This window comes from Aquarana catesbeiana, linkage group LG05 (genome assembly GCF_042186555.1).
Source record: "Aquarana catesbeiana isolate 2022-GZ linkage group LG05, ASM4218655v1, whole genome shotgun sequence".
NCBI lineage: Eukaryota > Metazoa > Chordata > Amphibia > Anura > Ranidae > Aquarana > Aquarana catesbeiana.
In genome coordinates this window covers 266,492,832-266,510,495 of record NC_133328.1, presented here as the reverse complement: position 1 = coordinate 266,510,495, position 17,664 = coordinate 266,492,832, and the positions used below count along the sequence as shown (strand labels likewise).

The window sequence follows — 17,664 nt, the reverse complement described above, 5'->3', positions numbered from 1 at the left end:
CCTCCTCCTCTTCTGTCACCCAAGCTCAGACTAGCTTGCAGGAAGAGGACATAAGTGATGGACAACCAATTTCCAGCAACGTTCCCCAAGCATGCTTCCAAGTTTGCGCTAGTGATGAGGAGTTAGAGCGATTATGAGGTCTCTGGCTATGCCTGGGTGCTCAATAGATTAAAGAAGAAAAGTGAGGATGAGACAAAATCCTAGTGAGGCAGGATGTCCTCCAGAGGCAGCTGGCAGAGAAGTGGAGGGAGCAGATGCCCTATTCCACCAGATGGTAGAGTTCCACGGGTGCAGGGCACAGTTAACCTCATGTCCGTTCCCCAGTGCTCAGCTGAGTGGGTCTTTTTCAGCACAAGTGCAGCAGACCACGTCCCTGTTATTTTCAGTCTCTGCCTAAAGCAGATAAAGTATGGTAATAGCATAAGCCATTTGAGTACCACAAGCATTAAAAGACATCTGATCGCTCACCATGGAGCTCGTCGGGGACAGCATCAGAAAGCTACATGCCAGGAAATGGCCCTCACTCCTCATCTTTCTTTCAACTTCTACTTTTCCACCCGTATCCTGCTATTGGCGATGGGCTTGGGCGTGTTTGGATCAAGCCCGCCAGGAAGCTGGCACTGCACACCGCCAATCATAGGCAGAGTGTGTATGTGCAGTTGCCGGTCGGGAAATGACTCTCTGCCTATGATTGGCAGTGTGCAGCGACGGCTTCCTGGCGGACTCGATCCAAACATGCTGCCAAATACTACATGGCACACCCACTGCCTCTGCACTCACCCTGTGGGCGTATCCCTGGGCAGTGGACATGCTGTGTAGGGTCGCTGTGGGAAGCGCCAGGATACGCAGAGCTCGAAGTGGGATTCCGGGGGAGCCGATGTAGGCCAAGAAAACCTTGTGTGGGATTATGTGACTACTGGTACCTAAACCTACAAAGGGATACTGAGAAAACCATAAGCATGTGAGTGAAGCTGATGGACAGTTGAGCCATAGAGGAAGGAGAGTAAAGCCCTGGATCTGCATCCCTTATACAGCCTAAGTGTGCTGTGAATGTGGTTTACCCCTTAAAGGGGAAAGCTTTCTGGTGAGTGCGGAAAAGAGGGGGGAGCACGTGTGAAGACACCGGTACACCGCTTGATTTGTGATCCTATACAGCACTATGTTATATTTAAATAGCACTTGTCACTTTTTTCTGATTTATACTACGATTGAGAAATTACTACAGATATAGCACTTGTCACAGATCTAAGTTTTGTTTTGGCATAAGTTGATTACACTTGCCATGTGATTGTAATATTTTTTGCATTGCAGACAGCAGGTTTATCTATTGTTTCCTGTCGTTTTTACACATATATGATTTTATCACAATTTATATATTTAATTACACGTTTATGAATTTTTGATATACCTTTTCCTATATTTATATTTGGTAGCATGCTTATGAACTTATTATGTTAATTGGGGATTGTTGTAGCAGCTGTCACTTTATTGGGATATTTTCAGCAGACAATTGGGTACACATCAAGTAAGCAGCGCCATTTCCACAAGACCATATGAGGCAGGCCAGAAGAGAATGTATCCAATTCAGGGGGTCTTATCCAGCCACAGCTGCAGAAAATTCAGCAGGAATTCTACTTGCCCACAACCCACCTGATCTAGGACATACCCACAAGGTGGAACTCTACTTTGGCCATGCTGCAGCGGCTGCACATGCAAAAGAAGGCCATCAATGAGTACATGTGTGAGTATGTCACAAGGACAGTTTCAGGAAAGCTGGGCTTCTTTTCTTTACCAGTGGCTGCTGTTACAGGATGCATGCATTGTATTGTCACCGCTTAACGAGGTGACAAGAATGAGTGCCATCGTAGACAGGGCACTGTAGACAGAGCAGTAGGAGGAAGAGAGGCTCTCTCTATGCAAGTGCATGAGCTCACTTGTGATCTAGAGCCTGCAAAAGGAACCTAGGATTTTGTGGCATCAAAAGGGAGGGACCATCACTGGTTGGCAACCCTCCTTGATTCACGTTACGTTAAGAAAAAAACAGCAGGGCTCATCCTGCCCTCACAGAGGGAGCAGAGGATGAAATATCTGGGAGATACACTACGGAAGAACCCGAGCAACCTATTTCCAGATGTTGTTGGAAGGTTAAGATCTGATGGGCAAGGTGTCAGTGAGCCTCCCATTGGTAAAAGTATCTGGGGTCAACAGCGGATGTAGACAGCCTCAGGATCGATGACAGTTGCAAAGGCTGTCAGGTTACCATGTTTTGGGCACCACCAACACCCAAGAACCACAGGACCCAATTTTTGCCCAGGATCAAGCTTTTCCTGAGCAAGAATATTTGAGTTGGATTATGGTGCTTTGGCACTATTAATGCTTGAAACCATTTTTTTTTACAAAGCTCCTTTTATGGATATAGAAATTGCTCCATTTTTGGGGGCTTCGTAAATATTGCAATGGCCATTAATTATTTTGGTGAATTACAGTGTATGATCTGTGTAAATCATTACAATAGTGTTTGTATTCTCATTTTGATCTCTCAGCTGTGGTGTAGCCTAATCATGATTCCAAACTTAAAAATGTCCCAGTCTCAGTATTATCCTCCAAAATTATGCTGGTCTATAAATTGTTCTTTGAAACATGTGCAAATAATTTCTAAAAACATCTTCCTGTGTCCCAGGGAGAACAAAATTTACATTTTTTTTAATTTACAGGTGTAGCCTGTCCTGTCCCTCAAACCACGAGTCTGAAAAGGTTTAAAAAGGCATGCATCAAATATGCAAAATGTGTCCTTCCTCACTCTATGAAAAAGGAAGTCCATATTTTGTGGCTCCCCCATGCCCTCATGTGCGCTCCTGTTTAAAACCACAACCTTGCTTTCGCCGCAGGTCAGAGTGAGACAGACAAAGCCATGCCTCTTCTCTGCAGCAGCAGCGATTTACAGCTGCTCTTGGGTCTGCTTGGCTTTGGCTCTGCATCCCTCTCGCTGTGCTGGGAATGGCTGCACATATGGTTGTAGTTCACAGGAAACTCAGGCAGGGGCATTCACACAGATTAATAACAGAGGTGAATTTTTTTTAATAGAACAGCAAAGCATGTAATGTAAAAAAAAAAAAAAAAAAAAAATCTGTATACTGTAGCTCATCAGTCCTTCGATGCAGTGGCTGCACACCTTTTCCCCCTTTTCCCTGGTGATCCTGCCAGTAACACGCTGACAATGTTCACTCACTCTACCTTATCTTTGGAGAAACAGTATTGTCAAGCTAGGCTCCTCCTCTTCTTTACATAGGGGGAGGTATTCTGTAGTTCATTGCTGTTAACTTAGTTTTTTTCTTTTGATTCTATCATTTTCAATATAACAAAAGCACGGTTTTAAAAAATAATCTGTTTATTATTAGTCATATGACTTTGAAAGAAGAACTTCTAGAATTGAATCACAACTTACAATAGGTTAAGTCCAACGAGATGTATGTCACCTTTTGTTGCAATACTTCTGGTGCTCCAACACTGGACCTTTGGGCCTCCTATAGGGCTCCTGCATACTTGTGTTAATCAGCATTTAGTATGTGTTGTACAGGCGTTCATGTTACATCAGGTAACACTTCTCAAATTTTTTTTTACAAGGCTAAAATGGGAAATATTTACTTCTGAGGATTTGCAACCGCACCGTAAACGCACTGTAAATGCCATAGGCACGTTTACTGTGCATTTAAGGTGCAGTTGTGGTGCGTTTCAATAGAAGTGAGTGGAGGCAGTTGCAAAGTGTCAACACCTGTCAAACTCTGTAGGCAGCGTCATTTTTGCCTCGTAGCAATGCAAAGCAAATGCTGCAGTGTGAACACCTCCATCAGCTTCCTATTGTAACAACTTTGAGTGACATTGATAGGCCTTGGGGAAGCGCTAAAAACACGTCCCAACTGCCTATTTTCAACGCCTGTGTGAAAGAGCCCATATAGAAACAGAGTGTACTGAAGCCCTCGGTATGTCCACTCGCCTGCTCGCAAATGCTCAAAATTAGCTGAGGGCGAGTGTGGAGCCGTATCAATGAGGGGGGTTGTGGCGGTCGCAAGGTTGAATGGGAGCAGATTCTCCTCCCGGCGATCTGCCAGGAAACTGTGTGGAAGGGAGAGAAGAGAGCAGTCTGGATCACACAGAGAGGGGAACTCCTTCTGTAACACAGCTTGGATGTGAAGCTCTGGCTGCGGTCAAACAAAGTCCCGCCTGCTGGACTGGATTCTACGATAGAGAGCACACTGGTCCAATTCCAGGAAATTGAAGTAGTGTGACATCTATCATAGGAGCCGGGACAAGGTGGCAGGACAGTGGCTGGCGTTTCACATCCAAGCTGTGTCACAGAAGGAAATTCCCTCTCTGTGTGATCTGGCTGGCTCTCCTCTTCCTGTCCTTTCCCCACAGTTTCCTGGCCCATCGCTGGGAGGAGAATTGGCTGCCCTGATGGGCACTGATAGGCTGATGAAGTAGTAGTTGTAAATATTTATTTTTGTAGCTTAATTCTGCATAAAACATTTAACAGTGTCATTTCATAAAATAATTGACAAAAGCATGTTTAGGGGGTGGATTGAGGGGTGGGGCAGGGTGGGGGTTGGGTGGGGCAACTGGTGGCGAGTAACTCTTAAGGCCTGGCTAGTAGCTCAGGACTTGAAATTTTGAGCCCTGGTGTACTGTACCCTCTCTCTCTTTACCCACTTTTCACTACTGAATGCTTTGTATTATTTGAAAACATTCACAAAATACAAAGCCTTCTGTGAAAGGCCAGATGACAGGAGGGGTGGGCAGCCACACAGCAGTCGCATCTCTCCTGTCGGAGTGCCTGGAGTATCGTGACAGCTATAGTGTTGGCGCTCAGTAAAAATGTATAAATAAATCTATGCGATGCATACACCTTATTGGACTTATGCACTGTAAGCCAGAACATTTTAAATATTTTAAATAGTGCATAATTCCTGGAACTTTTCTTTAATTATGATGTATTTGACTTATATGTATGTACAGTATATATGTGTATGTGTTGCTAAATTATTATTATTATACACGATTTATATAGCGCCAACAGTTTACGCAGAGCTTTACAATGTAGAGGGGGGACAGCACAATTACAGTACAGTTCAATACAGAAGGGACAGGAGGGCCCTGCTCTAAAGTGAGGGGGTGGTGGTACAAAAGGTGATAGATGCGGGGAATGATTTGATGGGGGTGGCTCGGGGACAGTTGTTAGGTGGGAGTGGGATAGGCTTCCCTGAATGAGTTTTCAGGGATCTCCTAAAGGTGGACAGGTTAGGGGCTGATCGGATATACTGGGGCAGAGGGTTCCAGAGGATGGGAGAGGCTCTGGAGAAGTCCTGAAAGCGAGCATGAGAGGAGGTAACAAGGGAGCTAGAGAGCAGGAGGTTCTGGGAGGATCGGAGGGGACGATTAGGGCGATATCTGCAGATGAGGTTGGTGATGTAGCATGGGGCGATGTTGTGGATGGCCTTGTATTTTGTGGTTAGCATTTTGAATTTTATACAGTGGGATAGGGTAAGCCAGTGAAGGGATTGGCAGAGAGGGGCAGCAGTCACGGATCGGTTAGTGAGGTGTATTAGTCTAGCATCAGCATTCAAAATAGACTGAAGGGGGGATAGCCCGCGTAAGGGTAGGCCATTAAGGAGAGAGTGAATAAGTTGCTTTGTGGTGTCATTAGTCAGGAAGGGTCGAATTCTGGAGATGTTGCGGAGGTTAAGGCGGCAGGATTTAGCCAGTGATTGGATGTGGGGGCTGAAGGAGAGGTCAGAGTCAAGGATTACACCCAGCACCCTGGCATGTGTGGCGGGACCAATGGTTGTGCTGTTGATCTTAATGGTAAAGTCATGGAGGGGGGGACTGGGAAGGAGGAAATATAACAAGCTTAGTTTTAGAAAGGTTGAGTTTGAGAAAGTGGTGTGACATCCATATCGAAATGTCATTCAGTAAGTTTGAGATCCGTGAGGAGATCGAGGGGGTGAGTTGAGGAGTGGAGAGATAGATCTGGGTGTCATCGGCGTAGAGGTGGTATTGGAAGCCATGGGTGGTTATCAACTGGTCCAGGGAAAAGGTATAGAGCAAGAATAGGAGGGGTCCAAGGACGGAGCCTTGGGGTACAACAGAGAGAGGAAGAGGAGTGGAGGAGATGGAGTTGTAAGTGACACTGAAAGTGCGCTGAGATAGGTAGGAGGAGAACCAGGATAAAGCAAAATCAGAGGCCAAGGGAGTGTAGTTTGCTGAGAAGCAGGTGGTCAACTGTGTCGAAGGCAGAAGAGAGGTCTAAGGCCCCATTCACACCTGAGCGTAGCGTTTTCAGGCAGAAAGTCGTGCGATTTTACACAGGTCAAAAGGTCACCCATGTAAAAAGCAGAAAAACGCCCAAACCTGCCTACAAAAAAAGTTCCAGAATTTGTTTGAGCTTCAGGCTTCAGCCGTTTTGGAGTGGAGATGTGAACCATCTACATAGAGAATAATTTTTTCCCCTCCAGCGTTTTGTAGCTTCAGGCTTCACGCTACAAATAGCTCAGGTGTGAATGGGGCCTGAGAGTATGAGTATGGAGTAATGGCCATTGGCTTTAGCAGTTAGTAGGTCATTGGTAAGTTTCAGTGGAATGTTGTGGACGGAATCGGACTGTAGGGAGTCGAGAAGGTTGTTGTCTGTGAGGTAGTGACTCATTCGATCATGGACAAGGCATTCGATGAGCTTGGAGGCAAATGGGAGCAGGGAATGGGAGCAGTGAGTTATTCAAATAGGTGGGGTCTAGTGAAGGTTTTTTTTAAGTATGGGGGTAACCAGTGCATGTTTGAGCGGGGAAGGAAAGGTGCCGGAGAGGGAGAGGTTGAAGATGTGAGTTAGGGAGTTTAGGATAGAGTGGGAAGGTGGTCGCAGTAATTGTGAGGGGACAGGGTCCAGGGTATAAGTGGTGAGGTGGGCCATAGAGAGTTTATCAACTTCATCAGTGGTAACTGGCCAGAAGGAGGAGAGTATTGAGTGTGGTGTTGGACCTGATGTGTTGGGTAGGGGAGGATATTGGATGCTGGAAGCCAAATGCACAATAAACCTGAAATGACTAAATCTGACAAATTTTATACAGCGGAGCATACCTGATTGCCACCTTGCCCATGGCATCCAAAGAGGGAGAGATGAGCCCCGACTGGATTATGATCTGGAGCATTATAATCGAGACACTCTGACAATATGCCCATACTCCGCACCTGCAGAAAAACATCAAATCTCTTTTAATATTTGTAGGTATATACCATTGGCTATGTGTAAGAAATAAGTCTAATAAGTCTAACAGGCAAATTTTCAGTATTTCAATAGGCGGGCATTTTTTCTCCAAACTGCAAATATTTAAGGGTGTCATTTGTCTAAACTTATGAAACCAGCATGGTGTTTGCATCTTCCAGCCTTCCCAATTCCTTCATAAATGGTGGGTAGTGTATACTCTAGATGAAGATGGGGGGGTGGTCTGTGTCAGCTTTGATCACATTGAGTAGAATTATGAGTTGAACTGCCTGTTTTTTAACCCTTTTATGCCCAAGCCCATTTCTGACATTTGTTGCTTACAAAAAATAAAATCCATATTTTTTGCTAGAAAGCTACTTAGAACCTCAAACATTATATATAATTTTTTAGCAGAGATCCTAGAGAATAAAATGACGATCATTGAAATATTTTATGTCACACGTTATTTGAGCAGCTGTCTTTCAAACGCAGTTTTTTGGGAAAAAAAGACAAAAAAAATTAATTAAAAAAAAAAAAACTAAACAGTAAAGTTAGCACGATTTTTTGTATAATGTGAAAGATGTTACGCTGAGTAAATAGATACCCAACATGTCACGCTTTGAAATTGCGCACACTTGTCAAATGGCAAAACTATGTCAAACTATGCTACCTGAAAATCTCTATATACTGTATCTCACAAAAGTGAGTACACCCCTCACATTTTCGTAAATATTTTATTCTATCTTTTCATGTGACAACACTGAAGAAATGACACTTTGCTACAATGAAAAATAGTGAGTGTACAGCTTGTATAACAGTGTAAATTTGCTGATCCCTCAAAATAACTCAACACACAGCCATTAATGTCTAAACCGCTGGCAACAAAAGTGAGTACACCCCTAAGTGAAAATGTCTAAATTGGGCCCAATTAGCCATTTTCCCTCCCCGGTGTCATGTGACTTGTTAGGGTTACAAGGTCTCAGGTGTGAATGGGGGGCAGGTTTGCTAAATTTGGTGTTATCGCTCTCACTCTCTCATACTGGTCACTGGAAGTTCAATATGACACCTCATGGCAAAGAACTCTGAGTATCTGAAAAAAAAGAATTGTTGCTCTACATAAAGATGGCCTAGGCCAGTGATGGCGACCCTTGGCACCCCAGATGTTTTGGAACTACATTTCCCATTATGCTCATGCACTCTGCAGTGTAGTTGAGCATCATGGGAAATGTAGTTCCAAAACATCTGGAGTGCCAAGGTTCTCCATCACTGGCCTAGGTTGTAAGAAGATTGCCAAGACCCTGAAACTGAGCTGCAGCATGGTGGCCAAGACCATACAGTGGTTTAACAGGACAGGTTCCACTCAGAACAGGCCTCTCTATGATCAACCAAAGAAGTTGAGTGCACGTGCTCAGCATTATATCCAGAAGTTGTCTTTGGGAAATAGACATATGAGTGCTGCCAGCATTGCTGCAGAGGTTGTAGGGGTAGGGGGTGAGCCTGTCAGTGCTCAGACCACACGCCGCACACTGCATCAAATTGGTCTGCATGGCTGTCCTCCCAGAAGGAAGCCTCCTCTAAAGATGATGCACAAGAAAGCCTGCAAACAGTTTGCTGAAGACAAGCAGACTAAGGACATGGATTACTGGAACCATGTCCTGTGGTCTGATGAGACCAAGATAAACTTATTTGGTTTAGATAGTGTCAAGCATGTGTAACGGCAACCAGGTGAGGTGTACAAAGACAAGTGTGTCTTGCCTACAGTCAAGCAGGGTGGTGGGAGTGTCATGGTCTGGGGCTGCATGTGTGCTGTCGGCACTGGGGAGCTACAGTTCATTGAGACAACCATGAATGCCAACATGTACTGTGACATACTGAAGCAGAGCATGATCCCCCTCCCTTCGGAGACTGGGCCACAGGGCAGTATTCCAACATGATAACGACCCCAAACACACCTCCAAGACGACCACTAACTTGCTAAAGAAGCTGAGAATAAAGGTGATGGACTGGCCAAGTATGTCTCCACACCTAAACCCTATTGAGCATCTGTGGGGCATCCTCAAACAGAAGGTGGAGGGGCGCAAGGTTTTTAACATCCACCAGCTCCGTGATGTCTTCATGGAGGAGTGGAAGAGGACTCCAGTGGCAACCTCTGAAGCTCTGGTGAACTCCATGTCCAAGTTGGTTAAGGCAGTGCTGGAAAATAATGGTGTCCACACAACATATTGACACTTTGGGCCCAATTTGGACATTTTCACTTAGGGTGTACTAACTTTTGTTGCCAGCGGTTTATACATTAATGGTTGTGTGTTGATTTATTTTGAGGGGACAGCAAATTTACACTGTTAGACAAGCTGCTTGTAACAAAGTGTCATTTCTTCAGTGTTGTCACATGAAAAGATATAATAAAATATTTATAAAAATGTGAGGGGTGTACTCACTTTTGTGAGATACTGTATACTAATGCGACCTGACACAACCTTTTTATTGCAGTGGTAAGCCTCCATCCCTAATGTGTATTAAACAACAGAAAAGAGAAAGAAATGGGACTTTGTGTGAGGCATGTTACTGAATGGATACCTTATTCATATCATTCATAGATTTATTCATTATAAATCACGTTGTAAAAAGTGTCAATCTGTGATACAGGATACAATATACTATGACACACTTGTATGAATATATGGTTATTATACAAAATAAGATACAATTAGCGGTATGGTTACATAAAAACACTCATCCATTCATAATAGTTCAATGAACATAAACAATTGCTCTTGGTGAGCCAAACTTGTCTGGGCATCGGTTCGATGTATACTTGATGCACGTTTCATGCCAATCATCAGGAGTAAAATGCTCTGAAATTAAATCAGTGATATCTATAAATATAGGATACCCTTTAAACGGAGAACAATCTCTCAAAATAAAGGTCGATAACTTACAATGCGGCCCAGTGGTGACGCCCAGCCTATGTCCAAGGGAAGACAGGGGACAGGGATGAAGATCTCCCCGGGGCTGAGGTGAGGAATCCCACCCAGACCACAGACATCAGCCAGGTGAAGATCAGGTGACCATGTGAATCTGGTGTGTGCTTAACAGTCCACACTGCTCTGCAAGGATATGGAGATGGAACCATGTGAAATGAATGTATTAATTAATGGGATGAACCTATGCCTGTGAAAGAGGTGATGAATGGTAGTGCTTACTACAGTGATACGGAGTGTATTAGCTAAGGGAACTACAGCCAGGGAAAATGTGTATACATATACCCACAACAGATAAATCCAAAACCACCATTATGTAACCGTACCCCTAATTATGTTGTATTTTATATAATAACTATATATTCATACAAGTGTATCATAGTATATTGTGTCCTGTATCACAGATTGACACTTTTTACAACATGAATAAGGTATCCATTCAATGACATGCCTCACACAAAGTCCTATTTCTTTATTAGGGATGGAGGCTTGCCACTGCTATAACCAGGTTGTACCAGGTTGCATTAGTATATTGCCAAATAGGGTAGAAGACACCCACTTTCCTAGTGACCTGCCACACCTTACCAGCTTTCCTACTGGGCACTTAAACCCCCCTACTGCCCAGACCAATTTTCAGCTTTCAGTGCTCTCACACTTTGAATGACAATTACTCAGTCATGTAATACAGTACCCAAATGAATGTTTTGTCCTTTTTTTCATACAAGTAGAGCTTTCTTTTGGTGGTATTTGATCACCTCTGGGTTTTTTATTTTTTGCGCTATAAATGAAAAAAGACCGAAAATTTTGAAAAAAAAACGCATTTTTCTTAGTTTCTGTGATAAAATTTTGCAAATTATTAATTTTTCTTCTAAATTTTGGCCACAATTTATACTGCTACATATCTTTGGTAAAAATAACCCAAATTAGTGGATATTATTTGGTCCGTGTGAAAGTTAGAGAGTCTACAAGCTGTGGTGCAAATCATAAAAAATTGATCACACCTGATGTACTGTGGCCTATCTCATTTCTTGCGACCCGAACAAGTCAGGAAAGTACAAATACCCCCCAAATGACCCCTTTTTTGAAAGTAGACAATCCAAGGTATTAAGTAAGATGCATGGTGAGGTTTTTGATGTTGTCATTTTTTCCCACAATTCTTTGCAAAATGAAGATTTTTTTATTTTTTATTTTTTTCCCCACAAAATTGTCATTGTAATAGGTTATTCCTCTCACATGGCATGTATATACCACAAATAACACCCCAAAATACATTCTGCTACTCCTGAGTATTACAATACCACATGTGTGGGACTTTTTCACTGCCTGGCCACATACAGAGGCCCAACATGCAGGGAGCACCATCAGGTGTTCTAGGAGCATAGATTACACATCTAACTTGTTGACTACCTATTACACCTTTGAAGGCCCTGGAGCACCAGGACAATGACACGTGACACTGACATGGCACTGATGTGGCACTGATACGTGGCACTGATGACACTGATGACAGATGGCACTAATACGTGGCACTGATGACAGATGGCACTAATACGTGTCACTGATGACACGTGACACTGATAACAGATGGCACATGACACGGACAGGTGGCACTGATGACAGATGGCACTAATAAGTGGCACTGATGGCAGATGGCAGTGGGGACAGATGGCACTGATGTGACTTTTTTTTTGTTTTTGTTTTTTTTTCTTCACTCACCGCTGCAGCGGTTCGCTTTCCCTCCTCACACGCTGTTTCTGTGTGAAGAGGGAGAGCCGGCGATGAGAGATGATCTCATATGTTTACATATGAGATCATCTTTCATTGGCATCGCCGATCGCACTGTAAACGGCCGCTGTGATTGGCCGTTTACAGCGTTCTGTGAGCACAGAACTTCCCCGATGCGCGCCCGCGGGAGCGCGCATCACGGAAGTAAACAGCAGGACGTCCAGGGACGGCCACCCGGCAGTTAGCGTCCGCGCTGCAGCGTCTTTCAGCTATAGCGCGGGCGCGAAGTGGTTAAGGACCGAGCCTCTTTCTGAGATTTGTTTTTTACAAGTTAAAAACAGGTTTTTTTGCTAGAAAATTACTTAGAACCCCTAAACATTATACATTTTTTTTCTAACACCCTAGAGAATAAAATGGTGGTCGTTGCAATACTTTCTGTCACATGGTATTTGCGCAGCGGTCTTACAAGCACACTTTTTTTTTGGAAAAAATACACTTTTGTGAATTAAAAAATAAGACAACAGTAAAGTTAGCCCATTTTTTTTATAATGTGAAAGATAATGTTACGCTGAGTAAATTGATACCCAACATGTCACGCTTCAAACTTGCTCCCGCTCGTGGAATGGCGACAAATTTTTACCATTAAAAACCTCCATAGGCGACGTTTAAAAAATTCTACAGGTTGCATGTTTTGAGTTACAGAGGTGGTCTAGGGCTAGAATTGTTGCTCTCGCTCTAACAATCGCGATGATACCTCACATGTGTGGTTTGAACACAGTTTTCATATGTGGGCGCTACTCATGTATGCGTTCATTTCTTGCACGCGAGCTCGTCGGGACGGGGCGTGTTTAAAAAAATTATTTTTTCCTTATTTATTTTACCTTTTATTTTTATACTGTTTTAAAAAAAAAATAAAAAAATTGTCACTTTTATTCCTATTACAAGGAATGTAAACATCTCTTGTAATAGAAAAAAAAGCATGACAGGACCTCTTAAATATGAGATTTGGGGTCAAAAAAACCTCAGATCTCATATTCACACTAAAATGCAATAAAAAAAAAAATGTTGTCATTTAAAAAAAATGGCCCTTTAAGAGCTGTGGGCGGAAGAGACGTGTTGACGTTGCTTCCGCCCTGCATTGTTATGGAGAGAGGTGGGGGCCATCTTCCCCTCACTCGTCTCCATACCCAACAGGAGACAGGACGCGATCGCCTCTGCCACTGCCGACGGCTCCGGTAAGCGTCGGAGGGCAGCGAATCGCGGCGGGAGGGGGCCCTCTCCCCGCTGCTGATAAAAGTGATCTCGCGGCGAATCCGCAGCAGGGACCACTTTTATCTTGTAGCGAACCACCCGCTGAAGAAGAGGATACTGGGGTTAAGGCAGCTAGCTGCTGCCATAACAATGATATCCTCCTTCAAACAGCCGACGTAAAACTGTGGTGGGCAGTAAGTGGTTAACAAAAATAGTTAACTACTCATACATATTTACATTCCCTTTTCTAATGAGCCACCTGTCTTTAAAACTTTTACATCACCATATATACTGTATATCTATAGTCATACACCCTGGCTTTTATTGCTGAAATATAGGAGGTATTAGACACAGTATATAGGATACAATATAGTGTACGTCCTTCGGCCCTGGATGAGCCCCCTTGCCAGGAGGAAGGGGGGGGGGTGACAGGATGGCTTTCTGACCGACCCTGGGGCTGCGATGCATAGCAGTCTTTCCCCTTCCCCCACTATCCTCCTAAACAGGTTGGGGGGAGGGACCTTGCCTCCTATGCATCAGCATCATGATTGGTTGCCCTGGTCAGTGCGTCAATATGCCTAAGCACGGAGTAGATTCCCTCTTTCCTCCTAGTTGGGGCTGGGACTTGCTGGGTTCCGCAGCGAATTTGTACACCGCTGACAGAGCCAAAGCTTGTCGCCATTTCCTGCCTCATTGGAGGGATCTCATGATGTTGGTGGGGACCCGCCCCTTACCGGGGATATAAGCTGCTAGGGCTGGCCAGCTGACCATTTCACATGGGCCATTCACACAAGCAGGATTCCATGCTTACGGCTACAGAATCATACACCAGGTAATTGAGTTTCATTCATACCCACTACAACACTTTTTGGGTTCATTTTATTTTCACATTTTACAGTCCACAACCACATGGTGGTTTTGGTTTTGGATTTATCAGGTGGGTATATGTATACACATTTTCCCTGGCTGTAGTTCTCTTAGCTAATACACTGCATATCACTGTAGTAATCACTACCATTCATCACCTCACTCACTCACAGGCATAGGCTCATCCTATTAATGAATACATTCATTTCACATGGTTCCATCTTCATATGCTTACAGAGCAGTGTGGACTGTTAAGCACACACCAGATTCACATGGTCACCTGGTTTTCACCTGGCTGATGTCTGTGGTTTGGATGGGATTCCTCACCTCAGCCCCAGGGGAGATCTTCATCCCTGTCCCATGTCTTCCCTTGGACATAGGCTGGGCATCACCGGTGGGCCGCATTGTAGGTTATAGACCTTTATTTTGAGAGATTGTTCTCCGTTTAACCGGTTCCAGACCAGCCACGGCAGTTATACTGCGGCAGGTTGGTCCGGGGGCGTGAAGCGTCGTAGCTATACGTCCCCCGCCGGCCGCGACGATCGGATTTGATCCAGAACCGATCAATCTCCAGGCCAATGGTATCTGGCCTGGACTTGGTGATCGGTCCTGGCGAATGAGATCCTTCCCCTGTCTGTGTAAGTGTAAACACAGCAGGGGAAGTGATGTCATCTCTCCTCGTGTAGGTCTTTTCGTTCCAGACCGAGGAGAGAGAACATCTCATAGTAAGTGCACCAACACTACACTGACACCAGTCCACGTAGGTACACTTGCCATCCCCCCCCCTCCCCCAGTTAACCCCTTCACCCCCTGTCACTGTCACCCAGTGCAGCATTCAGATTTTTTTTTTTTATTTCTGTACTGGTGTCATTAGTGACAAAAATCAGCATTAGGGTACTTAGTATTAGGCCCAGATAGGTCTAGGGACCCTTCTTAACCCCCCTAAATAAAGGTTTAACCCCTTGATCACCCCTGTCACCAGTGATCACTGTATAAGTGTCACGGGTGACGCTGGTTAGCTAATTTCTTATAGCGTCAGGGCACCCGCAGTATTTTACCTAAATAAAGGTTTAACCCCCTGATCACCCGGCGGGTGATATCAGTTAGGTTTTAGTGTCAATCAGGGTCTGCGCTGCCCCAGGCAGCATCGGATTAGTGCCAGTAGCGCTAACATCCACGCACGCACCATACACCTCACTTAGTAGTATAGTGTCTGAACGTATTAATATCTGATCAGATCTATACTAGCGTTCCCAGAAGTTTAGGGTTTCCAAAAACGCAGTGTTAGCGGGATCAGCCCAGATACCTGCTAGCACTTGCGTTTAGCCCCTCCGCCCAGCCCAGCCCACCCAAGTGCAGTATCAATCGATCACTGTCACTTACAAAACACTTAACTGCAGCATTCGTAGAGTCAGGCCTGATCCCTGCGAAACGCTAACAGTTTTTTTTGCAGCATTTGAAGCAGTCGCTGGCAGTCAGAAGCTTTTTTTCCTGTGAGTCTCACTAGTGTACCAGTAAATTTAGAGACCAAAATGTCAAATCGAAGGTACAGTAGTGAAGAGGCCTACATGTTTCTGAGCATGACAGATAGTGAAGAGGAAGTCACTTATCTGTCAGATTCAGGCTCAGAATACGATCCTGTAGACAGCAGCGGCACCCTGACAGATAGCTCTGACGACGGAGTTGTGGTCCCTGCCAAGGTCAGGCATACCAGACCATTCTTCTGCTGTCATTGAGGTGCAAGACCCGCAAGGCTCTCGTATGGAGCAGAGAGCCAGTACTAGTGCCGCTCATCCTTCTGGTGAACTGGCAAGCACCAGCGGCCTAGTACATCCTGGTCGTACATCCAGCACTGCAGTAACAATTGGTGACGTGGCGAGTCCCATAAGTGCAGTTCAAGCTGGCGAGGTGGCTAGCACGAGTAGTGTCCCGCTGCCACCAAGAAGACAAACATAGGGCCGTCGAGCCCATAGTGCCCTTCCTGCTGCATTTGCCAATCCTAATTGGAAGCCCACCACTTCTGCAGCACCCATACTTCCCCCATTCACTGGCCAACCCGGAATTCAGGTGGAAACAGTTGATTTTACGTCACTTGACTTTTATTCGCTGTTTTTCACCGAAGATCTCTATAGATCTATTGTGGACCAAAGCAATTTGTATGCTGGTCAATTCATCACCGCTAATGCCCAGCTGACCCTTGCCAGAGATTGGAAACCAATTACGGTTTCCGAATTTAAGACATTCCTGGGCCTATCCCTCCTCATGAGGGAAAAGATAGTCACGTAGAGCCGGAGAACTGCCCAGACTACATAAGGAGCACTGGTAAGATTGTGTGGGACTTGGTGTCACCCTTATTCGGAAAAGGGTACCACTTGTACGTGGACAATTATTACAGGAGCGTGCCACTTTTTAGTCACCTTTTTGATTATGGAATTGGCGCATGTGGCACCGTGCCATCTATTCGCTGGGGCTTCTCCCAACGGTTTGTAGAATCCCGACTTAGATGGGAGGAGAGAAGCCTGCTTGAAGTGTAATAATTTGTTAGCAGTGAAACGTCCCCCCCCACCCTCTTCCATGGTTTTCTCGGGCTCTCCTGTCCCAACAGGGAACCCGAGAATGCAGCTGGTGGTTCCGCCAGCTGACCATAGAGCTGATCAGAGACCAGAACAGCTCCAATCATCTTTATGGCCTAAGAAACCGGAAGCTACTAACATCTCATGATTTAGGTGTCGCCGGATATAAACAGCGCCATTGGGAAATTGGCAAAGCATTTTATCACACCGATCTTGGTGTGGTCAGATGCTTTGAGGGCAGAGGAGAGATCTAAGGTCTAATAGACCCCAATTTTTAAAAAAAAAAAAGAGTACCTGTCACTATTGCTATCGTAGGGGATATTTACATTCCCTGATATAACAAAAAAAAAAAAAAAAAAAATGAAAGGAACAGTTTAAAAATAAAATAAAAAATCAAAATAAATAGTTTAAAAAAAAAAAAAGAAAAAAAAAAAAAGAAAAAAAAAAAAAGGACCCCTGTCCCCCCCGTGCTTACGCGCAAAAGCAAACGCAAGCGCTGGTCTGGTGTCTTCTGTAAACAGCAATTGCACCATGCATGTGAGGTATCACCACGAAGGTCAGATTGAGGGCAGTAATTTTAGCAGTATACCTCCTCTGTAAATCTAAAGTGGTAACCTGTAAAGGCTTTTAAAAATGTATGTAGTTTGTCGCTGCTGCACGTTTGTGCGTAATTTTAGTATGTCGTGTTTGGTATCCATGTACTCGGCATAAGATCATCTTTTTTATTTCATCAAACATTTGGGCAATATAGTGTGTTTTAGTGCATAGAATTTAAAAAAGTGTTTTCTTTTTCAGAAAAAATTGCGTTGGAAAAATCGCTGCCCAAATACTGTGTGAAAAAAAATTGCAACACCCACCATTTTAATCTTTAGGGCCTTTGCTTTAAAAAAATATGCTTGGGGGTTCAACATAATTTTCTTACAACAAAAAAAAATATTTTTTTTTTCATGTAAACAAAAAGTGTCAGAAAGGGCTTTGTCTTCAAGTGGTTAGAAGAGTGGGTGATGTGTGACATAAG

The 17,664-nt window shown here is 44.3% G+C and overlaps 1 protein-coding gene across 2 annotated transcripts in view; it reads right to left on the bottom strand.

Moving 5' to 3' along the window:
* The window catches only part of GALNT4 (polypeptide N-acetylgalactosaminyltransferase 4), a 341,135-nt gene that overhangs the window by 63,745 nt on the left and 259,726 nt on the right, over nucleotides 1-17,664 (bottom strand). For both annotated transcript variants that reach the window (XM_073630753.1, XM_073630754.1), the window contains exon 9: nucleotides 7,126-7,236. In XM_073630753.1, coding sequence (XP_073486854.1) covers nucleotides 7,126-7,236 — 111 coding nt within the window. The remainder of the gene's footprint in view (nucleotides 1-7,125; nucleotides 7,237-17,664) is intronic.